Below are 26,705 nucleotides of genomic sequence, written 5' to 3'. Positions count from 1 at the left end.
AACACTAGATTATAGGACTCACTTTTACCATTTACAATGTCTCCTGCTGTTTAGCTATAGGTGTGATCAGGAGGAAGTGCATACATTTAAATATGGAGTTAACTCCCTTGGTCAAAGATCATGCTCCCGTACAAGTCAAAATCCTTGACAGTTGTTTTCGATAATAAATATTTTCAATGTTTAACAGCAGACATTGTGCCAAGCTTATGTACCCTTCTGAGTAGCGTTATCATAATTACAATCACATACCAGTATTAATCAGCTATGCTCCTCTTATATTGTAATATGGACATTTTCAAGTATTGAAGTTCCTGTATTTACTGAATCAGTAATGTACTCACAAATACATACTTTAAGTTCACTATGACGAAAAATATTAAAGCAGCATTGTGAAATTAAATTTTCACATAGCAGATTTATCGGTAGTTTGACAAAAAATGCCAAAATGTCCATATTACATGCCCTGTATTATTGATGAAGGACTCAAAGAAGAGAAAAAGATCAAATGATTTATTCATGATCAGCATGGCAGTATAGAAGTTAGAACAATAATTACATTTAGATTATATAGTGTTCACACACAGGTGACGGATCCTACAAGGAAAAGTGTAGGGGAAAGAGATTCTTGTACACATAAGTCATACTGTGAACATGATTCTATAATATAAACCTCATCTCTGATGATACAATCCCAGTTGTAAAAGTTCATTTTTCATGTACAAACTGTTCAAACATTGATCACATGGTCTGTTTATAATCTCAGGGCAATGACCTAGTCCTCCAACAACTGGCCCCGCTGATTAGTGATCCACTTTGTGGTGAATCTTTGTGGTGGGACCTCTGGGTCAGATCTATAATCAAAGTTTCTTTTGTACATTACCTACTCACAAGAACAGCTGTTTGATCTTTGGTATAAAAATAGACATAACTTTACAAAGTGTAGCCTGTAGTCTCATCTAAACCGAAATGATCCAAATCACATGTTTATACATCGTAATGACTACTGAGCGGTATCAGTAGTACTGATACAGGAATGATTGATATAACCTCTCCACACAGCAATCGTGTTGAACTTATTATCCACTGCATGATAAGAAAGGACAGATGCAATACCCCATTTTACACATTCATCCCCAGGTACTAGCCTCGTCTGTCAAAACACCTAATATATAATATATTATAGAATATAGGTGTATTGACAGACGTGGCTAGTACCTGTGATTTAACTTTGAAAATTACCATTCAAATTCATGAATTTAAATCAGCCAGAGTATAAATGGTGTAGAGGAATGATTAACAAAAATATCTCTGACTGCGTGCTGTTGCCTTCATAATCACTATCTATCAGTCTCAATCAAACAAATCAGTTATCTAGATAAAACCCACATATAGTTATCTAGATAAGAACCACTACATAAAGTTATCTAGATAAGACCCACTACATATAGTTATCTAGATAAGACCCACTACATATAGTTATCTAGATAAGACCCACTTATAGTTATCTAATAAGAACCACTACATAAAGTTATCTAGATAAGACTCACATATAGTTATCTAGATAAGACCCACATATAGTTATCAAGATAAGACCCACTACATATAGTTATCTAGATAAGAACCACTACATATAGTTATCTAGATAAGAACCACTACATAAAGTTATCTAGATAAGACCCACATATAGTTATCTAGATAAGACCCACATATAGTTATCTAGATAAGAACCACTACATATAGTTATCTAGATAAGACCCACATATAGTTATCTAGATAAGAACCACTACATATAGTTATCTAGATAAGACCCACATATAGTTATCTAGATAAGAACCACTACATATAGTTATCTAGATAAGACCCACATATAGTTATCTAGATAAGAACCACTACATATAGTTATCTAGATAAGACCCACATATAGTTATCTAGATAAGAACCACTACATATAGTTATCTAGATAAGACCCACATATAGTTATCTAGATAAGAACCACTACATATAGTTATCTAGATAAGACCCACATATAGTTATCTAGATAAGAACCACTACATATAGTTATCTAGATAAGACCCACATATAGTTATCTAGATAAGACAGAACCACTACCTGTTGGAAATAACAGAAACTTGTGATATCTCATTGTGTTATTGCCATACTGTTTTACAAGTTTTAGTTATACTACAATAACTGTCACACTATTTTCATGAAATGATAATAAACAAATCTGTTTGACAACAGAGTAATATGACAACTATTTCAATAATTGCGGTTTATCTTTTTACAAAATTTATCTTTTTTTCACAAATACATGTGTAAAACTTTGATCAGAACTGATATAAATCTGACATAGATCTGTCTTTCAGGACAGATACTGCTTACTGGGAAATTTTGAGCCAGTTTAACTTCCGCCTTTTTCGTCCTCTGTAATACATCATTAGACCAATCCTTAGTAAACAACAAAATAAACAGCAATCAAAGGGTAAAACTAACACTGGGTGAGTATAGATTTTACCAATGTAGTGTGAAAGCTTGACTAGGCGAACATTTCCCGGTATTCAGTCCTCCTTCCTAGCTACAAAGTACAAACACCAACGATCAGACTAATGCTGCTCACTCATCTCTCCGTGTACCCACGATCCTTTGATGATGATGGGAGGTTGCTTTCGATTTCGTGTTCCTAGACGTGTCAGTTACATCTCTAGAGCAGGTAGAATTTTTCCTGTACATGTTCCAAAGCCAACTCTGACACCATCATTCTCGCACCATCCTATAAAACAATGGAAAAAAACCATAAGTAGTTTGCAGCATGGCCTTTCAGCATGGCCTTTCAGCTGGGCCAGACACAAGATAATGTGTTTATATAACCAAACAATGAAGCTATGACAGTGTAGTAGGTAAGGATACCAGAGTTTGCCAGCTAAATGACTTTGCGTTGTTTAATTGTAGATGTCGTACAAGCTGTATAAGATTAGTCAAAGTGTTAGGAACCATCAAAATAGGACACATATAGATCACAGTGACATATTTGACCGCTTTAACCAAGACTACTGGCCAAATACCATAACCCTAGGCCTCTCAGAAGAAGTTGTTTAAAGTGAAAAGATGATGCCTGATGGCAGGACAGATGATGGACGCTGTGCTTTGGCCAAGGTGAGCTTAACAAGAGGCTCAATGGGCCTGCATCGCTCACCTGGTACTAATTATCTAACATCGTAATCTTAAAAGTGGACTAAAATACAGCTACAGGCAAAATATCAGTGTTTCATTCATAAGAACCTATTAAAAGATTTAAAAATATGACACCTGTGACCTTGAATATGGGCGAAGGTCATTCACTTGGTAGTCCTTCATCCCAGCATGTTAATGGCCAAATATCATCACCCTTGGCCATTTGCTTATTAAGAAGTCATTCAATCGTTTTAAACATATTTGACCCCTGTGACCTTAAAATATATATGTCAAGGTAATTCATTTGAACTTGGTAGTCCTTCATCCCAGCATGTTACTGGCATTATCCTAGGCCTCTTGGTTATTCAGAAGAAGTTGTTTAAAGGTTTAGAACATATTTGACCCTGTGACCTTGAAAAAAGATGAAGGTCATTCATTTGAACAATTTTTATAGCCCTTCATCCCAGCATGCTACAAGCCAAATATCATCACCCTAGGCCAAATGGTTATTGAGAAGAAGTTGTTTAAATGTTTAAAACATATTTGCCCTCTGTGACCTTGAATATAAGTCAAGGTCATTACAACTTGGTAGCCCTTCATCCAGCATATTACTGCCCAAATATCATCACCCTAGGCCTCTCGGTTATTCAGAAAAAGTTGTGTAAAGGTTTTAAACATATTTGACCCCTGTGACCTTGAAAGTGGGTCAAGGTCATTTATTTGTACAAATTTGCTAGCCCTTTATCCCAGCATGTTACTGGCCAACTAGCATCACCCTAGGCCTCTTGGTTATTCAGAATAAGTTGTTTAAAGATTTTTTCATATTTGACCCCTGTGACCTTGAAAATTGATGAAGGTCATTTATTTAAATAAACTTGATAGCTCTTCATCCAAGCATGCTTCTGGCCAAATATCATCACCCTAAGCCTTTTGGTTACTGAGAAGAAGTTGTTTCAAGTAAAAAGTTGATGCCGGACGAACGCCAGACGCCGCACCATGCCATAAGCTCACTTGGCCCCAGGTGAGCTAGTAAAACCGAAGTAGAATTCACTTTTAATTGATTTGGCCTCTGTGAAAGTTTTGTTGAATTTTAGATCAAACAGAAAAAATAACAATTAATCATGTTTATCAGCCAATAAACCCTAACAAATCTCTGAGAGATTTATTTTTATTTTTCAAAGTCATATGCAAAGAATTTTATACACTTGTTTACTTTTTAATACGATACCACCCTCAAATCATGAGACTTGTTGTTTAGATCTTATGGCTATAAAAGATGGCCTTTACCTGACATGATAACCTCATCACCATCCTTTAGAAATTTGCGAGTGAGTCCAGCACCCAGGTCTATTGTCTTGGTGCCCTTCCAACACAGCTCCAACATACTGCCAAACGAGTCTGGTGTCTGAAAAAGAGACATCGAGTAATGATGTAAAGAAATATCACAATACCAATCTCAGAAATCCACACCTCTCTTCGATGTCTCCAGTGGTTCACTCATCTGTCTACTGAGTCAGGAGGTGTGTTATACACTCACCTCTCCACTAATGGTTCCTGAAGCCAGGAGGTCTCCAGGGTTCGTGTTACAGCCTGTCACTGTGTGGTGGACCAACTGCTGTTTCATTGTCCAATACATGTACTGAAAAAAGAACACAAGGTTAAATAAGGTCAATATGTTATTAACAAAAATAAAGTAAGCAGGGGCTCATGATATACCTCCCTCAATGAGGAAGTCAATAGTGGTAAACTGTGCCTTTTTACCCTTTACCCTTGAATGATAACAACCTAAGGTTAGAACTTGGCTTTGCCATACTGTTACTTAGTACGCAAGCTTTGTACTGCCGATGGGTGACCACATGTACAATTGCACAGACAAAGCCATTACTAGCACCTCCCCTTATCTGAGGTGGGGTAGGAGGGGTGGGGGGCTATTATCAATACGGAGTCAACACAAGGCCAATATCGAATCAACACAAGGCCACTATCAAATCAACACAAGAGGCCCAAGAGGGCCTGTATCGCTCACCTGAATATTTAAGCAGTCATAGCAAAATATTCTCATTAAATATTATATTGCACTAAAAATATTTCCCTCACAAACTTTGTTGGCTCCATCTGTTGAAACTACCAGCAAAATATTATTACAAGATTCTATGCTTTTTGATTCTTCAGAAGTTGCTTGACATATTTTTCCCTGTGACCTTGTAAGTAGGTCAATGTCATTTTCCTTCTCAAATTGGTAAGCTCTATTCCAAAAGCTACCAGCCAAATCTTATGAATCCATTCCTTTTAGTTCTTAAGAACAAATCCATTAAAATGTTGTTGACCTCTGTGACCTTGAAAGTAGGTCAAGGTCACTTTCATTCGCAAACTTTGTTGGGCTCTTTCCCAGGAAATAACCAGCCGAATATTAAGGTTCTATAACTTCCAGTTCTTCAGAAGAAGTCATTTGAAGTGTTTGACATATCTGTCTCATGTGACCTTAAACGTAGGTAAAGGTCATTTTCATTCTCAAACTTTGTTGGGCTCTTTCCTAGGAAGCTACAAGCCAAATATAAAGATTCTATACCTTTCAGTTGTTCAGAAGAAATCGTTTGAAGTGTCTGACACATTTGACCCCTGTGACCTTGAAAGAAGGTCAAGGTCATTTTCTTCCTCAAACTTTGTCGGGCTCTATCCAAGGAAGCCATCAATCAAATATAAAGATTCTATACCTCTCAGAAGAATTAATTTGAAGCTTTTGACACATTTGACCCCTGTGACCTTGAAAGTAGAACAAGGTAATTTTCATTCTAAAACTTTGTTGGGCTCCATCCCAGGAACCAATCAGCCAAATATGAAATTCTATACCTTTTAGTTCTTCAGAAGAAGGCGTTTGTAGTTTTTTTTTACATATTTGACCCCTGTGACCTTGAAAGTAGGTCAAACTAATTTTCTTCCTCAAACTTTGTTGGGCTCTATCCCAGGAAGCCACCAGCCAAATATAAAGATTCTATACCCTTCAGTTCTTCAGAAGAAGTCATTTGAAGCTTTTTACACATTTGACTCCTGTGACCTTGAAAGTAGGTCAAGGTAATTTTCATTCTCAAACTTTGTTGGGCTCCATCCCAGGAACCAATCAGCCAAATATGAAGATTCAATACCTTTTAGTTCTTCAGAAGAAGTCGTTTGAAGTTTTTGACATATTTGACCCCTGTGACCTTGAAAGTAGGTCAAACTAATTTTCATTCGCAAACTTTGTTGGGCTCTATCCCAGGAAGCCACCAGCCAAATATAAAGATTCTATACCTTTCAGTTCTTCAGAAGAAGTTGTTTGAAGTGTTTGACACATTTGACCCCTGTGACCTTGAAAGTAGGTCAAAGTCATTTTCATTCTCAAACTTTGTTAAGCTCCATCCCAGGAAGCCATCAGCCAAATATGAAGATTCTATACCTTTTAGTTCTTCAGAAGAAGTCGTTTGAAGTTTTTGACATATTTGACCCCTGTGACCTTTAAAGAAGGTCAAGGTCGTTTTCGTTTTCAAACTTTGTAGGGCTCCTACCAACAAAGCTTTCAACCAAATATCATGACTCTAGGCCTATCCGTTCTTCAGAAGAAGTTGTTTAAAGGAAAAGTTGACGGACGAGGACGGACGGACTGACGGACGACGCACCACGACATAAGCTCACTTGCTCTTTGGGCAGGTGAGCTAACAAGGCCAATATCAAATCAACACAAGGCCAATATCATATCAACACAAGGCCAATATCATATCAACACAAGGCGAATATCATATCAACACAAGGCCAATATCATGTCAACACAAGGCCAATATCATATCATCACAAGTCCACTATCATATCAACACAAGGCCAACATCATATCAACACAAGGCCACTACGGACGAGGACGGACGGACTGACGGACGACGCACACGACATAAGCTCACTTGCTCTTTGGGCAGGTGAGCTAAGAAAGCTAATATCAAATAAACACAAGGCCAATATCATATCAACACAAGGCCACTATCATATCAGCACAAGGCCAATATCATATCAATGCAAGGCCAATATCATATCAATGCAAGGCCACTATCATATCAACGCAAGGCCAATATCATATCAACACAAGGCCAATATCATATCAACACAAGGCCACTATCATATCAACACAAGGCCACTATCATATCAACACAAGGCCACTATCATATCAACACAAGGCCACTATCATATCAACACAAGGCCAATATCATATCAACACAAGGCCACTATCATATCAACACAAGGCCACTATCATATCAACACAAGGCCACTATCATATCAACACAAGGCCACTATCATATCAACACAAGGCCAATATCATATCAACACAAGGCCACTATCATATCAACACAAGGCCACTATCATATCAACACAAGGCCAATATCATATCAACACAAGGCCACTATCATATCAACACAAGGCCACTATCATATCAACACAAGGCCACTATCATATCAACACAAGGCCAATATCATATCAACACAAGGCCAATATCATATCAACACAAGGCCACTATCATATCAACACAAGGCCACTATCATATCAACACAAGGCCACTATCATATCAACACAAGGCCAATATCATATCAACACAAGGCCAATATCATATCAACACAAGGCCACTATCATATCAACACAAGGCCACTATCATATCAACACAAGGCCAATATCATATCAACACAAGGCCAATATCATATCAACACAAGGCCACTATCATATCAACACAAGGCCACTATCATATCAACACAAGGCCACTATCATATCAACACAAGGCCAATATCATATCAACACAAGGCCAATATCATATCAACACAAGGCCACTATCATATCAACACAAGGCCACTATCATATCAACACAAGGCCACTATCATATCAACACAAGGCCAATATCATATCAACACAAGGCCAATATCATATCAACACAAGGCCACTATCATATCAACACAAGGCCACTATCATATCAACACAAGGCCAATATCATATCAACACAAGGCCAATATCATATCAACACAAGGCCACTATCATATCAACACAAGGCCACTATCATATCAACACAAGGCCACTATCATATCAACACAAGGCCAATATCATATCAACACAAGGCCAATATCATATCAACACAAGGCCACTATCATATCAACACAAGGCCACTATCATATCAACACAAGGCCACTATCATATCAACACAAGGCCAATATCATATCAACACAAGGCCAATATCATATCAACACAAGGCCACTATCATATCAACACAAGGCCACTATCATATCAACACAAGGCCAATATCATATCAACACAAGGCCAATATCATATCAACACAAGGCCACTATCATATCAACACAAGGCCACTATCATATCAACACAAGGCCAATATCATATCAACACAAGGCCACTATCATATCAACACAAGGCCACTAGCATATCAACACAAGGCCACTATCATATCAACACAAGGCCAATATCAAATCAACACAAGGCCACTATCATATCAATACAAGGCCAATACAAGATAAATAAGAAGCTCAAGGACCTTGAATTGTTTAACTGGCTATTTTCAAAGTTAACCTTTTAAGTAGAAAGCTGTCCAGCAGTATCAGAGAGCGTTCAGAAGTGTTACCTAGTGGTCAGCCGTAACATTTGTAACATTTGATTCCCATGGGTTAGGACCCAAGATTTTTGGGAAGTGATCCCTTTTTGAAAGTAAATCTGACCACTTTTGACCCTGTCTTCAGCCCCTTAGAGGGTCAGCCTTTTAACTTCCTAATCAGTAGTTTTGGAAGTATATCGGACAATCTGACCACTTTTGACCCTGTCTGTCGGCCCCTTTGAGGATCAGCCTTTTAACTACCTAATCAGTAGTTTTGGAAGTATATCGGACAATCTGACCACTTTTGACCCTGTCTGTTGCCCCCTTGGAGTGTCAGCCTTTTAACTACCTAATCAGTAGTTTTGGATGAATGTTTATGGATGACAAACTACTACGACAACATACAAAGCACATAAGATCCAAATCACTCACCAGGTGAGCTTATCAAATGTCGATATACTCTCAATATAAGGCCCTCATTCCTCTTTATCAGACAGTGAGTCTTAAAATTTAGAAAATTTTACGTGTTGATAACACGAATTAAATATCTCTAACAATGAAGGAGGTAAAATAATCTAACAGAACATTTTTTCACTAACCACTCATCATTGAATCATACACCTCATAGGAAATAACTTAACAGACAACATATAAATGATTCCCATAGACCTACACTGTTTATCCCTCTGATTGTCTACGGTCAGAGGCTGCTCTATATCTACATAGTTATAAGTAATTATGAACATGTACAGACAGATTTACCTTGAAGTTACTTTTACACAGTGTGTGAGACTGGCCTTGTCCGTCACCTAAAACAGAGAATGACATATTGTTATAACGTGACACCAATGTCTCCCTCCAATCACAGAGGTATCTCTTACCCTGGACAGGATTCCTCTGTCACCCCAGTGTATGGTTTCTATGTCATCCCTAGTGTATGGTTTCTATGTCATCCCTAGTGCATGTTTTCTATGTCATCCCTAGTGTAGGTTTTTTATATGTTATCCCTAGTGTATGGTTTCTATGTTATCCCTAGTGTATGGTTTCTCTGTCACCCCTAGTGTATGATTTCTCTGTCACCCCCTAGTGTATGATTTACCTGTCACCCCCATTGTGTGATTCCCCAGCTGTCACTCCCTAGTGTATGGTTTTTCTGTCACCCCTAGTGTATGGGGTTTCGATGTCATCCCTAGTGTATCGTTTCAATGTCATCCCTAGTGTATCGTTTCAATGTCATCCCTAGTGTATGGCTTCTATGTCATCCCTAGTGCATGGTTTCTATGTCATCCCTCGTGTATGGTTTCTATGTCATGCCTAGTGTAGGTTTTCTATGTTATCCCTAGTGTATGGTTTCTATGTCATCCCTAGATTATGGTTTCTATGTCATCCCTAGTGTATGGTTTCTATGTCATCCCTAGTGTATGATTTCTCTGTCACCCCCTAGTGTATGATTTCTCTTTCACCCTGTCACCCCTAGAATATGGTTTCTCTGTCACCCCTAGTGTATGATTTCTCTGTCACCCCCTAGAATATGGTTTCTCTGTCACCCCTAGTGTATGATTTCTCTGTCACCCCTAGTGTATGCTTCCCACGGATTTCTCTGTCACCCCTAGAACATGGTTTCTCTGTCACCCCTAGTGTATGGTTTCCCTGTCACTCCCTAGTGTATGGTTTCTCTGTCACCCCTAGTGTATGGTTTTTCTGTCACCCCCTAGTGTATGGTTGCTCTGTCACCACAGTGTATGATTTCCCTGCCACCCCCTAGTGTATGATTTCTCTGTCAGCCCCTATAATATGATTTCCCTGTCACCCCCTAGTGTATGATTTCTCTGTCCCCCACAGTGTATGGTGTCTCCGTCACCCCTAGTGTAAATGATTAACCTGTCACCCCCTAGTGTATGGGTTCTCTGTCTCCCCAGTGTATGATTTCCCTGTCCCCCCCTAGTGTATGATTTCTCTGTCACCCCCTAGTGTATGATTTACCTGTCACCCCATTGTGTGATTCCCCAGCTGTCACTCCCTAGTGTATGTTTCCCTTGTCGCCCCCTAGTGTATGATTCCCCTGTCACTCCCTAGTGGTATGGTTTCTATGTCATCCCTAGTGTATGATTTCTCTGTCACCCCCTAGTGTATGATTTACCTGTCACCCCCATTGTGTGATTCCCCAGCTGTCACTCCCTAGTGTATGTTTCCCTTGTCACCCCCTAGTGTATGATTCCCCAGCTGTCACCCCCTAGTGTAGGATTTCTGTCACCCCATAGTGTATGATTCCCCAGCTGTCACCCCCTAGTGTATGATTTCCCTGTCACCCCCTAGTGTATGGTTGCTCTGTCACCACAGTGTATGATTTCCCTGCCACCCCCTAGTGTATGATTTCTCTGTCATCCCCGAGTGTATGATTTCTCTGTCACCCCCTAGTGTACAGTTTCTGTCACCCCAGTGTATGATTTCCCTGTCACTCCCTAGTGTATGATTTCTTTGTCACCCCCTAATCTGTCAACCCCTATAATATGATTTCCCTGTCACCCCCTAGTGTATGGGTTCTCTGTCTCCCCAGTGTATGATTTCCCTGTCACCCCCTAGTGTATGATTTCTCTGTCAACCCCTATAATATGATTTCCCTGTCACCCCCTAGTGTATGATTTCTCTGCTACCCCCTAGGATATGATTTCTTTGTCACCCCCAGTGTATGGTTTCTCCATCACCCCTAGTGTATGATTTCTATGTCACCCCCAGTGTATGATTTCTCTGTCACCCCCTAGAATATGGTTTCTCTGTCACCCCTAGTGTATGGTTTCTCTGTCACCCCTAGTGTATGATTTCCCTGTCACCCCCTAGTGTATGATTTCTCTGTCAACTCCTATAATATGATTTCCCTGTCACCCCCTAGTGTATGATTTCTCTGCTACCCCCTAGGATATGGTTTCTTTGTCACCCCCAGTGTATGGTTTCTCCATCACCCCTAGTGTATGATTTCTATGGCACCCCCAGTGTATGATTTCTCTGTCACCCCCTAGGATATGATTTCTCTGTCCCCCCTAGAATATGGTTTCTGTCATCCCCTAGTGTATGGTTTCTCTGTCACCCCTAGTGTATGATTTCCCTGTCACCCCCTAGTGTATGGTTTCTCTGTCACCCCTAGTGTATGATTTCTCAGTCACCCCCTTGTGTACGATTTCTCTGTCACCCCCTAGTGTACAATTTATCTGTCACCCCCTAGTGTATGGTTTCTCTGTCCCCCACAGTGTATGATTTCTCTGTCTCCCCTAGTGTATGGTTTCTCTGTCCCCCACAGTGTATGATTTCTCTGTCGCCCCCAGTGTATGATTTCTCTGTCCCCCACAGTGTATGGTGTCTCCGTCACCCCTAGTGTAAGGTTTCTCTGTCACTCCCTAGGATATGATTTCTCTGTCAGCCCCTAGTGTATGATTTCTCTGTCATCCCCGAGTGTATGATTTCTCTGTCACCCCCTAGTGTATGATTTACCTGTCACCCCATTGTGTGATTCCCCAGCTGTCACTCCCTAGTGTATGTTTCCCTTGTCACCCCCTAGTGTATGATTCCCCTGTCACTCCCTAGTGTATGATTTCTCTGTCCCCCCCTAGTGTATGATTTCTCTGTCTCCCCCTAGTGTATGATTCCCCTGTAACTCCCTAGTGTATGATTCCCCTGTCCCTCCTTAGTGTATGATTTCTCTGTCACCCCCTAGTGTATGATTCCCCTGTAACTCCCTAGTGTATGATTCCCCAGCTGTCACCCCCTAGTGTATGATTTCTCTTTCACCCCCTAGTGTATGCTTCCCACGGTGTCACCCCCTAGTGTATGATTTCTCTGTCACCCCCTAGTGTATGATTCCCCAGCTGTCACCCCCTTGTGTATGATTTCTGTCACCCCCTAGTGTATGATTTCTCTCTCACCCCCTAGTGTATGATTCCCCAGCTGTCACCCCCTAGTGTATGATTTCCCTGTCACCCCCTAGTGTATGATTTCTCTCTCACCCCCTAGTGTATGATTCCCCTGTCACTCCCTAGTGCATGATTTCTCTGTAACCCCCTAGTGTATGATTCCCCTGTAACTCCCTAGTGTATGATTCCCCAGCTGTCACCCCCTAGCGTATGATTTCTCTGTCACCCCCTAGTGTATGATTCCCATGCTGTCACCCCCCAGTGTATGATTCCCCTGTCACTCCCTAGTGTATGATTTCTCTGTAACCCCCTAGTGTATGATTCCCCTGTAACTCCCTAGTGTATGATTCCCCAGCTGTCACCCCCTAGCGTATGATTTCTCTGTCACCCCCTAGTGTATGATTTCTCTGTCACCCCTAGTGTATGCTTCCCACGGTGTCACCCCTTGTGTATGATTTCTCTCTCACCCCCTAGTGTATGATTCCCCTGTCACTCCCTAGTGTATGATTTCTCTGTAACCCCCTAGTGTATGATTCCCCTGTAACTCCCTAGTATATGATTCCCCAGCTGTCACCCCCTAGCGTATGATTTCTCTGTCCCCCCCTAGTGTATGATTTCTCTGTCATCCCTAGTGTATGATTCCTCTGTCCCCCCCTAGTGTATGATTTCTCTGTCATCCCTAGTGTATGATTCCACTGTCACCCCCTAGTGTATGATTTCTCTGTCACCCCTAATGTATGATTTCTCTGTCACCCCCAGTGTATGATTCCACTGTCACTCCCTAGTGTATGATTCCCCAGCTGTCACCCTCTAGTGTATGATTCCCCTGTCACTCCCTAGGGTATGATTGCTCCGTAACCCCTAGTGTAGGATTTCTGTCACCCCATAGTGTATGATTCCCCAGCTGTCACCCCCTAGTGTATGATTCCCCAGCTGTCCCCCCCTAGTGTATGATTTCTCTGTCAACCCCTATAATATGATTTCCCTGTCACCCCCTAGTGTATTATTCCCCAGCTGTCCCCCCCTAGTGTAGGATTTCTGTCACCCCCTAGTGTATGATTTCCCTGTCTCCCCATAGTGTATGATTCCCCAGCTGTCACCCCCTAGTGAATGATTTCTCTCTCACCCCCAGTGTATGATTTCTTTGTCACCCCCTAGTGTATGATTCCCCTGTCACTCCCTAGTGTATGATTTCTCTGTCACCCCCTAGTGAATGATTTCTCTGTCACCCCCAGTGTATGATTTCTTTGTCACCCCCTAGTGTATGATTCCCCAGCTGTCACCCCCTAGTGTATGATTCCCCTGTCACTCCCTAGTGTATGATTTCTCTGTCACCCCCTCGTGTATGATTTCCCTGTCACCCCTAGTGTATGATTCCCCCGTCACCTCCTAGTGTATGATTCCCCAGCTGTCAACCCATAGTGTATGATTCCCCAGCTGTCACCTCCTACTGTATGACTTCTCTGTCACTCCCTAGTGTATGATTTCTCTGTCACCCCTAGTGAATGATTCTTTGTCACCCCCTAGTGTATGATTCCCCAGCTGTCACCCCCTAGGGTATGATTTCTCTGTCACTCCCTAGGGTATGATTTCTCTGTCAACACCTATGGTACAGTTGGCCTCGCTATTGGTCACCTTAAAATGCTTTTATTAAAATATTGTGTTGCTGGTCTATTGTAAAAGAGACACACATCTTTGGAGCTTGTCAGACAACCCCTATTATAGCACTTTATAATAATTAGCATCTCATGCGGATGATCTCGAAACTCTCAGGTTTTTCTTATGAAATACTATAATAGAAGCAGCAGGAGTTGCTTCCCCACTGTTACTTAACATGACAAAAACAGGGCGAACACAATGACACTTCACAACACTTGTTTTATATTCCGAAAACAATTTTGTTTCGAATTTTAACGTGTAAGAAAGACATGACTTTGGGCAATAATATATGGATTACTGAATGGCAAATTCAAGGCCACACTCTAACTTTAAGATTGTTTCTATGCCTGTCCCACTCAATCAATCATTGAAGCCCGTGTTAACCCTGTTGATACTCACACTTTAGAGCCACTTGGAGGTTGATGTCGAAGGTGTAGGGGTCCTCGTGTTGGAGGTACGGTAGAGGAACTGGATTCTGAGAGGCATTGGGGACGACGAAGGGCTTGAGGGCGTCCATAGGTACCACCCAAGGGGAAATGGTTGTCCCAAAGTTCTTACCCAGGAATGGACCGAGGGGCACATACTCCCACTTCTGTATGTCTCGTGCTGTACACAGAAAATAGACCACTTTCTCCAGCGTCTCAACAACATACACAAAAAGAACTTGAAAAAAAATATTCTAATAAATTATTTTGCTATTGAGAAATATAATATCTATTGTTATTTAGCCAATTTTTCCTCTTTGGCCAACCCCTGGGATAGGTCAGGATCTTACTTTCTAAAACTATTTGATTTCATTTTCATTTAAACTATTCCAACTAAGTTTGAATTATTTCTTGCTAAAAATGGACAAGATATAGTCAGAAATGTTATTTCCCTAAATAAACTATAGTAAACTTTACCCTTCCCCCAGGGGAGAGCAGATGACCTGGGAGATAATGAAATTTACAATTTAGATAATGCACCTAAGGACCTTTCTATCCATGAAGAGTATTTCTTGCAAAACATCCGAGTCTGATGAAGAAGATTTTTTTTAACTTGTTACCATTTTCCCCATTAACCATTTTCCACCCCTCCAGCACCTGGGAATGGGGCAGGATCTTATTTTCTCATACCATCTAATTACCATCTGGCATCATAATCTTTCCAACCAAGTTTGAATGATTTTCTGCTGAAAATGGACAAAATATATCCAAAAAGAGTTATTTCCCTATATAAACTTAAGTCAACTTTACCCCCTCCCCAAGCAATAATGGATGTCCCAGGGGTAATGAAATTGAAAAATAGATAGAGCTCCTGATGGAATTTTCATCCATGCACAGAATTTGATTGTAGTAGCTCTGAGTCTGAAGAAGAAGACTTTTGAAATATTGGTTAATTTCCCTTTGGAGCCCTACCCTACCCTTGGGGATGGGCAAGAATCCCAATTTCACAATGTAATACCCGCTTCCACCAAAGATGATTCTGACCGAGTTTGAATAATTTCCTCATGAAAATGTACAAAATATACCCAAAAATGTTATGTCCCTATATAAACTATAGTAAACTTTACACCCTACCCAAGGGAGAACGGATGGCCCGGGGGTACTGAAATTTACAATTTAAATAAAGCCCCTGATGATCTTTCCATCTTTGCAGAGAAATAACTGTAATACCCCTCTGGGTCTGGAGAAGAAGATCTTTGAAATATTGGCTAATTTAGGGGTCCCGTCCTGGCCCTTGGGGTTGGGACAGGAATCCCAATTTTACAATTTTGTAGCCTCATCTACCATAGATGATTCAAACAAAGTTTGAAAGAATTCCATCTACTGGTTCTTGAGAAGAAGTCAAAAATGTAAAAAGTTTATGCACGTCAGTAGCACATGGCAACAGACTAAAAGAAATCAGAACAGGTCACTTGAGCATCTCAATAAATCAGACATATCACGATAACAATAATTTATATGTACATACCACTCCAGTATAACCAGACATAGATAACAATGACTTGTACGTACCACTCCAGTATAATCAGACATAGATAACAATGACTTGTATGTACCACTCCAGTATAATCAGACATAGATAACAATGACTTGTACGTACCACTCCAGTATAATCAGACATAGATAACAATGACTTGTACGTACCACTCCAGTATAATCAGACATAGATAACAATGACTTGTACGTACCACTCCAGTATAATCAGACATAGATAACAATGACTTGTACGTACCACTCCAGTATAATCAGACATAGATAACAATGACTTGTACGTACCACTCCAGTATAATCAGACATAGATAACAATGACTTGTACGTACCACTCCAGTATAATCAGACATAGATAACAATGACTTGTACGTACCACTCCAGTATAATCAGACATAGATAACAATGACTTGTACGTACCACTCCAGTATAATCAGACATAGATAACAATGACTTGTACGTACCACTCCAGTATAATCAGACATAGATAACAATGACTTGTACGTACCACTCCAGTATAATCAGACATAGATAACAATGACTTGTACGTACCACTCCAGTATAATCAGACATAGATAACAATGACTTGTACGTACCACTCCAGTATAATCAGACATAGATAACAATGACTTGTACGTACCACTCCAGTATAATCAGACATAGATAACAATGACTTGTACGTACCACTCCAGTATAATCAGACATAGATAACAATGACTTGTACGTACCACTCCAGTATAATCAGACATAGATAACAATGACTTGTACGTACCACTCCAGTATAATCAGACATAGATAACAATGACTTGTACGTACCACTCCAGTATAATCAGACATAGATAACAATGACTTGTACGTACCACTCCAGTATAATCAGACATAGATAACAATGACTTGTACGTACCACTCCAGTATAATCAGACATAGATAACAATGACTTGTACGTACCACTCCAGTATAATCAGACATAGATAACAATGACTTGTACGTACCACTCCAGTATAATCAGACATAGATAACAATGACTTGTACGTACCACTCCAGTATAATCAGACATAGATAACAATGACTTGTACGTACCACTCCAGTATAATCAGACATAGATAACAATGACTTGTACGTACCACTCCAGTATAATCAGACATAGATAACAATGACTTGTACGTACCACTCCAGTATAATCAGACATAGATAACAATGACTTGTACGTACCACTCCAGTATAATCAGACATAGATAACAATGACTTGTACGTACCACTCCAGTATAATCAGACATAGATAACAATGACTTGTACGTACCACTCCAGTATAATCAGACATAGATAACAATGACTTGTACGTACCACTCCAGTATAATCAGACATAGATAACAATGACTTGTACGTACCACTCCAGTATAATCAGACATAGATAACAATGACTTGTACGTACCACTCCAGTATAATCAGACATAGATAACAATGACTTGTACGTACCACTCCAGTATAATCAGACATAGATAACAATGACTTGTACGTACCACTCCAGTATAATCAGACATAGATAACAATGACTTGTACGTACCACTCCAGTATAATCAGACATAGATAACAATGACTTGTACGTACCACTCCAGTATAATCAGACATAGATAACAATGACTTGTACGTACCACTCCAGTATAATCAGACATAGATAACAATGACTTGTACGTACCACTCCAGTATAATCAGACATAGATAACAATGACTTGTACGTACCACTCCAGTATAATCAGACATAGATAACAATGACTTGTACGTACCACTCCAGTATAATCAGACATAGATAACAATGACTTGTACGTACCACTCCAGTATAATCAGACATAGATAACAATGACTTGTACGTACCACTCCAGTATAATCAGACATAGATAACAATGACTTGTACGTACCACTCCAGTATAATCAGACATAGATAACAATGACTTGTACGTACCACTCCAGTATAATCAGACATAGATAACAATGACTTGTACGTACCACTCCAGTATAATCAGACATAGATAACAATGACTTGTACGTACCACTCCAGTATAATCAGACATAGATAACAATGACTTGTACGTACCACTCCAGTATAATCAGACATAGATAACAATGACTTGTACGTACCACTCCAGTATAATCAGACATAGATAACAATGACTTGTACGTACCACTCCAGTATAATCAGACATAGATAACAATGACTTGTACGTACCACTCCAGTATAATCAGACATAGATAACAATGACTTGTACGTACCACTCCAGTATAATCAGACATAGATAACAATGACTTGTACGTACCACTCCAGTATAATCAGACATAGATAACAATGACTTGTACGTACCACTCCAGTATAATCAGACATAGATAACAATGACTTGTACGTACCACTCCAGTATAATCAGACATAGATAACAATGACTTGTACGTACCACTCCAGTATAATCAGACATAGATAACAATGACTTGTACGTACCACTCCAGTATAATCAGACATAGATAACAATGACTTGTACGTACCACTCCAGTATAATCAGACATAGATAACAATGACTTGTACGTACCACTCCAGTATAATCAGACATAGATAACAATGACTTGTACGTACCACTCCAGTATAATCAGACATAGATAACAATGACTTGTACGTACCACTCCAGTATAATCAGACATAGATAACAATGACTTGTACGTACCACTCCAGTATAATCAGACATAGATAACAATGACTTGTACGTACCACTCCAGTATAATCAGACATAGATAACAATGACTTGTACGTACCACTCCAGTATAATCAGACATAGATAACAATGACTTGTACGTACCACTCCAGTATAATCAGACATAGATAACAATGACTTGTACGTACCACTCCAGTATAATCAGACATAGATAACAATGACTTGTACGTACCACTCCAGTATAATCAGACATAGATAACAATGACTTGTACGTACCACTCCAGTATAATCAGACATAGATAACAATGACTTGTACAAACCACTCCAGTATAATCAGACATAGATACCAATGACTTGTACGTACCACTCCAGTATAATCAGACATAGATAACAATGACTTGTACGTACCACTCCAGTATAATCCCACATAGATAACAATGACTTGTACAAACCACTCCAGTATAATCAGACATAGATAACAATGACTTGTACGTACCACTCCAGTATAATCAGACATAGATAAAAATGACTTGTACGTACCACTCCAGTCGTTCATCAGCACCATGCCAAAGATGTGGTCATCTACCTTGTCCATAGTGATGGGCTGACCAAGCTCATTGGCTGGGCCAGTGAGGAAAGCCATCTCCAGCTCAAAGTCCAGTAGCTTACACTGACCGAACACAGGGGGTTTGGCTGTAACAAACAAAACACTTACTGAACTCAGGGGGTTTGACTGTAACAAACACAACACTTACTGAACACAGGGGGTTCGGCTGTAACAAACACAACACTTACTGAACACAGGGGGTTTGGCTGTAACAAACACAACANACAAACACAACACTTACTGAACTCAGGGGGTTTGACTGTAACAAACACAACACTTACTGAACTCAGGGGGTTTGACTGTAACAAACAACACTTACTGAACTCAAGGGGTTTGACTGTAACAAACACAACACTTACTGAACACAGGGGGTTCGGCTGTAACAAACACAACACTTACTGAACACAGGGGGTTTGGCTGTAACAAACACAACACTTACTGAACACAGGGGGTTTGGCTGTAACAAGCACAACTCTATAATTTACTGAACACAGGGGTTTGGCTGTAACAAGCACAACTCTATAATTTACTGAACACAGGGGTTTGGCTGTAACAAGCATAACACTATAATTTACTGAACACAGGGGTTTGGCTGTAACAAGCATAACACTATAATTTACTGAACACATGGGTTTGGCTGGAACAAACAGAGAGATACAACACTTCTTTGCATACATTAGATTACCTGTTGATCACATCTTAATAACTCCTAACTTAACATTGCGACAATCTTTTTCGGGAAAGTTTGTTTTTCAGCCATTAACTAAATATTACAGTCTGCTCACCTGCACATGTCTGCACTTCTCTTTAACTTTGCGACCAGGTGAGTTAAACCCAAATTTGAAATATAAACAAGAGGCCCAAAGGGCCTGTATCGTTTACATGGAAATGTTAGCAAAATTGAAGTTGAAATAGTTGAAAATTGCTATACATGTATAACATGGTTAGTCAGGGGTTATATTTATATGCAATTGGACAAAATACTGTCATTCCTACAGGAAAAGGAGGAATTTGAAGAGTTTGCTATGTTTCCACTATTGGGCCCGGCTCATCTGCCCCCAGGAGGGGTCAGACCCACGGTTGATACAAAATTAGTTCCCCTTCACCCAAAGATGCTTTAGACCAAATATGGACAAAATCCTGTCATTCCTACAGAAGGAGAAGGATTTTAAAGCTATTTTTCTATTTGGCCCCGCCCCTTTGCTCCAGGGGGTTAAAACCCACAGTTTATACAAAATTGAGTCCCCTTGGCCTAAGGATGCTCCAAACCATATTTAGTCAAAATCTACTTGGCCGTTCAGGACTACTAGCGTTTTAAAGGAAAAGTTGATGGACGACGGACGCTGCGGTATGGCATAAGATCACCATGGTCATTCGGACCAGGTGCGCTAAAAATCCTGTAAGGTCTTGCCATCTGACTTACTGTCGTCTGGGCGTGTCTGTCCATTTGGCCGTCTGATTGGTGTACCTGATACCACCACGGAGGAGGCTCGGCCATGATAACCAACTGGTAGATGTGTCCTGAGTAAAACAACAGTAGAGTTCATTGCATGCTTTCATGTTAATCAGAATAGCAGTAAATCATAAGGCTAGGTAATGCTAGCGGAACCTCACAAACATAATCAGTCTGTTAATTCTCAAATATAATGTTGTTGACAACTTACGAACATCATACTGTACAGGCTAAAGTACTGATAGAGCAAGATATAATGACAATCTCTTCACCCATGAAGACACATTTGAACTCTTCCAATTCAAAGGTTGGAATAGTTCATTATGAAATATCAGGGGTGAATGAGTTAATCTGATGTTCACATTATCAATTAAGACCTACCAGTTTGGCATGAGTGCATTTTCAGGCCCACGGAACATACAGCCAACGTTGTGTGCATGGTTTTTAGAGGAGTAAAAGTCAGTGTAATCACCTGTAGGGATAGGAACATTGTATACATATAGTCACAGTACAGGTATTGTTACAGTACAGATAACTCTTCCAATTCAAAATTGTCACAGTACAGATATAGTCACAGTACAGATATAGTCACAGTACAGATGTAGTCACAGTACAGATATAGTCACATTACAGATATAGTCACAGTACAGATATTGTCACAGTACAGACATTGTCACAGTACAGATATAGGCACAGTACAGATATAGTCATAGTACAGACATAGTCACAGTACTATGACTATATCTGTACTGTGACTATATCTGTACAGACATTGTCACAGTACAGATATAGTCACAGTTCAGATATATTCACAGTACTGATATAGTCATAGTACAGACATTGTCACAGTACAGATATAGTCACAGTACAGATATAGTCATAGTACAGATATAGTCACAGTACAGATATAGTCACAGTACAGATATAGTCACAGTACAGATATAGTCACAGTACAGATATAGTCACAGTACAGATATAGTCACAGTACATATATAGTCACATTATAGATATAGTCACAGTACAGATGTAGTCACAGTACAGGTATTGTCACAGTACAGACATTGTCACAGTACAGATGTAGTTACAATACAGATATAGTCACAGTACAGATATTGTCACAGTACAGACATAGTCACAGTACAGACATAGTCACAGTACAGATATAGTCACAGTACAGATATAGTCACAGTACAGATATAGTCACAGTACAGATATAGTCACAGTACAGATATAGTCACAGTACAGATATAGTCACAGTACAGATATAGTCACAGTACAGATATAGTCACAGTACAGATATAGTCACAGTACAGATATAGTCACAGTACAGATATAGTCACAGTACAGATATAGTCACAGTACAGATATAGTCACAGTACAGATATAGTCACAGTACAGATATAGTCACAGTACAGACATAGTCACAGTACAGATATAGTCACAGTACAGATATAGTCACAGTACAGATATAGTCACAGTACAGATATAGTCACAGTACAGACATAGTCACAGTACAGATATAGTCACAGTACAGATATAGTCACAGTACAGATATAGTCACAGTACAGATATAGTCACAGTACAGACATAGTCACAGTACAGATATAGTCACAGTACAGATATAGTCACAGTACAGATATAGTCACAGTACAGATATAGTCACAGTACAGACATAGTCACAGTACAGATATAGTCACAGTACAGATATAGTCACAGTACAGATATAGTCACAGTACAGATATAGTCACAGTACAGATATAGTCACAGTACAGACATAGTCACAGTACAGATATAGTCACAGTACAGATATAGTCACAGTACAGATATAGTCACAGTACAGATATAGTCACAGTACAGATATAGTCACAGTACAGATATAGTCACAGTACAGATATAGTCACAGTACAGATATAGTCACAGTACAGATATAGTCACAGTACAGACATAGTCACAGTACAGATATAGTCACAGTACAGATATAGTCACAGTACAGATATAGTCACAGTACAGATATAGTCACAGTACAGATATAGTCACAGTACAGATATAGTCACAGTACAGATATAGTCACAGTACAGATATAGTCACAGTACAGATATAGTCACAGTACAGATATAGTCACAGTACAGATATAGTCACAGTACAGATATAGTCACAGTACAGATATAGTCACAGTACAGATATAGTCACAGTACAGATATAGTCACAGTACAGATATAGTCACAGTACAGATATAGTCACAGTACAGATATAGTCACAGTACAGATATAGTCACAGTACAGATATAGTCACAGTACAGATATAGTCACAGTACAGATATAGTCACAGTACATATATAGTCACATTATAGATATAGTCACAGTACAGATGTAGTCACAGTACAGGTATTGTCACAGTACAGACATTGTCACAGTACAGATGTAGTCACAATACAGATATAGTCACAGTACAGATATTGTCACAGTACAGACATAGTCACAGTACAGACATAGTCACAGTACAGATATAGTCACAGTACAGATATAGTCACAGTACAGATATAGTCACAGTACAGATATAGTCACAGTACAGATATAGTCACAGTACAGATATAGTCACAGTACAGATATAGTCACAGTACAGATATAGTCACAGTACAGATATAGTCACAGTACAGATATAGTCACAGTACAGATATAGTCACAGTACAGATATAGTCACAGTACAGATATAGTCACAGTACAGATATAGTCACAGTACAGATATAGTCACAGTACAGACATAGTCACAGTACAGATATAGTCACAGTACAGATATAGTCACAGTACAGATATAGTCACAGTACAGATATAGTCACAGTACAGATATAGTCACAGTACAGATATAGTCACAGTACAGATATAGTCACAGTACAGATATAGTCACAGTACAGATATAGTCACAGTACAGATATAGTCACAGTACAGATATAGTCACAGTACAGATATAGTCACAGTACAGATATAGTCACAGTACAGATATAGTCACAGTACAGATATAGTCACAGTACAGACATAGTCACAGTACAGATATAGTCACAGTACAGATATTGTCACAGTACAGATATAGTCACAGTACAGGTATTGTCACAGTACAGATATAGTCACAGTACAGGTATTGTCACAGTACAGATAAAGTCACAGTACAGATAAAGTCACAGTACAGACATAGTCACAGTACAGACATAGTCACAGTACAGATATAATCACAGTTCTGATATTATCACAGTACAGATATTGTCACAGTACAGATATAGTCACAGTACAGACATAGTCACAGTACAGACATTGTCACAGTACAGATATAGTCACAGTACAGATATTGTCACAGTACAGATATAGTCACAGTACAGATAAAGTCACAGTACAGACATAGTCACAGTACAGATATAGTCACAGTAGAGATAAAGTCACAGTACAGACATAGTCACGGTACAGATAAAGTCACAGTGCAGATAAAGTCATATTACAGATAAAGTCACAGTACAAGCATAGTTGCAATGAAATCATAGTTCAAACAAATACAATTACAATAAATACTAATTACACATTGTACTCCTAGCAATTGTTCGCAGTTCAATCTATTCCCTAATAATTACCTAATGACCCTATACACTACACCAGTTATTTATAATAGTTATATCTCCCTTACAAATTATTTATAAATGATTCAGAGAATTATTTGATAGTTACACATTGAAATGCTTTCTTAACCTGTCAAATGTGTCATAAATTTATTAAGTCGTTATTAATAATCAATAAAAAGAAACTCAACTTTTTACTATACAGAAAGCATTTGATACCAGATAAACCTACTGACTGGAAACCTGATGTAAAAGTCATGGTTTTCAATTATCTATAGGGCTGTCACAATTAACCGAGTACCTGCCAGCTGTTTTGGTTATGGTGGAACCCTGCCTGACAATGTGTACCCCGCGGTCACCCATCCAAATAGGTAACTCTCTGTCAGCGAGAGTGTCAGCGAAGGAAAATAATGTAAATTTTAAAGGTCCCAGCAGACATTTATTTCGTTTTAACTGACAGGGAACTCTCGTTCATGTTGGACAGGTGAAGAAATGACTACAGCAAGACCAGAGTTGTTTGTGTGAATAAATTAGACTACTTTATAAAACATTGTAATGTTTAGTGTTTGATTTCATGATAGCATTTCGTGGCGACATATATAGAGAGTTACAGACCCCTCGGAACAGCACAGTGTTGTGCATGGATAAGATATTTTGAGTACCCGGGTACAGGTCTGGTTTCTTTTGGGTACCCGGAATGGAAATTTGTACCTGTGACAGCCCTAATTATCTAAAAATTTAAATTAATAGAATAATTCACAATGTTTCTTTGATTTAACCACTTCAGGTCTCAAATATGATGTCAGTTTGTTTAAAAAAAAAATCAAGTGCAGAAAAGATCCCTGGTTTTCATGAATACATTACCTATTTTAGCTGGGAGATGCATCTGAGCCGAGTGCTGGGGTACAAACGCTCTGAAATTAATAGTACGCTAGAGAATAGATATACATGTCAGAAATTGATAGTAACAAGCATACTGAGTATTGCTAAAGCAATACATTTCCCCTACCGGCCCCGCTAGCTATTACACTGTAATGATTTATAACAAGAGACCCAATGGGCGTGCATCGCTCACCTGGTATAAATCTCACACTTGTAGCCTTAAAAGTGATCTAAAATAAAGCTACAGGCAAAATATCAGTATTTCCGATTAAAATTCATTCAAAAGACCCTGTAATTTTTTTTTTAAACATTTCACCCCTGTGATTGAAAGTCGAACAAAGTCATTATGTTGAACAATTTTTATAGCCTTTCATCTCAGGATGCAACTTGCAAAGTATCAACATCCTGGGACCCATGGTTATTCAGAAGAGGTCGTTTAAAGATTTTAAACAAATTTGACCCCTGTGACCTTGAATATAAGTCAAAGTCATTCACTTTAACAAACATAGTAGTCCTTGATCCCAGCATGCTACTGACAAAATATCAACATCCTGAGCCTTTTGGTTATTCAGAACAAGTTGTTTAAATATTTTGAACATATTTGCTCCTTGTGACCTTGAATATGATTCAAGGTCATACATTTAAACAAACTTGGTAGCCCTTGATCCTAGTATGCTACTGACTAAATATCATCACCCTGGGCATTTTGGTTATTCAGAAGAAGTTGTTTAAAGTTTTTAACATATTTGACCCCTGTGACCTTGAATATGGGTGAAGGTCATTTATTTGAACAAACTTGGTAGCCCTTGATCTCAGTATGCTACAGGCCAAATATCATCACCCTGTGCATTTTGGTTATTCAGAAGAAGTTGTTTAATGTTTTTCACATATTTGACCCCTGTGACCTTGAATATAAGTGAAGGTCATTCATTTGAACAAACTTGAAAGCCCTTTACCCCAGCATGCTACTGGCCAAATATCATCACCCTGGGCATTTTGGTTATTCAGAAGAAGTTGATTAAAGTTTTTAACCTACTTTACGCTTGTGACCTTGAATATGGGTGAAGATCATTTATTTGAACTAACTTTGTAGCCCTTTATCTCAGCATGCTTCTTGCCAAATATCATTACCCTGGGCATTTTGGTTATT

The 26,705-nt window shown here is 39.2% G+C and overlaps 1 protein-coding gene across 1 annotated transcript in view; it reads right to left on the bottom strand.

Annotated features, from left to right (window-relative positions):
- Positions 1 to 495: 495 nt before the first annotated feature.
- Positions 496 to 26,705, bottom strand: part of LOC110455204 (fumarylacetoacetase-like) — a 33,839-nt gene continuing 7,629 nt past the window's right edge. The window contains exons 4-12 of the mRNA XM_021505186.1: positions 25,538 to 25,587; positions 21,454 to 21,544; positions 21,043 to 21,140; positions 19,553 to 19,705; positions 14,743 to 14,949; positions 9,542 to 9,588; positions 4,709 to 4,810; positions 4,459 to 4,576; positions 496 to 2,770 (exon numbers count right to left, since the gene is read on the bottom strand). Coding sequence (XP_021360861.1) covers positions 2,694 to 2,770; positions 4,459 to 4,576; positions 4,709 to 4,810; positions 9,542 to 9,588; positions 14,743 to 14,949; positions 19,553 to 19,705; positions 21,043 to 21,140; positions 21,454 to 21,544; positions 25,538 to 25,587 — 943 coding nt within the window. The 3' untranslated portion in view covers positions 496 to 2,693. The remainder of the gene's footprint in view (positions 2,771 to 4,458; positions 4,577 to 4,708; positions 4,811 to 9,541; positions 9,589 to 14,742; positions 14,950 to 19,552; positions 19,706 to 21,042; positions 21,141 to 21,453; positions 21,545 to 25,537; positions 25,588 to 26,705) is intronic.

The sequence above is a fragment of the Mizuhopecten yessoensis genome, unplaced genomic scaffold (assembly GCF_002113885.1).
Source record: "Mizuhopecten yessoensis strain PY_sf001 unplaced genomic scaffold, ASM211388v2 scaffold8165, whole genome shotgun sequence".
In the NCBI taxonomy this organism is placed as follows: Eukaryota; Metazoa; Mollusca; class Bivalvia; order Pectinida; family Pectinidae; genus Mizuhopecten; species Mizuhopecten yessoensis.
The sequence above is the reverse complement of the archived record's forward strand: the minus strand, read 5'-3'. Positions and strand labels throughout refer to the sequence as shown.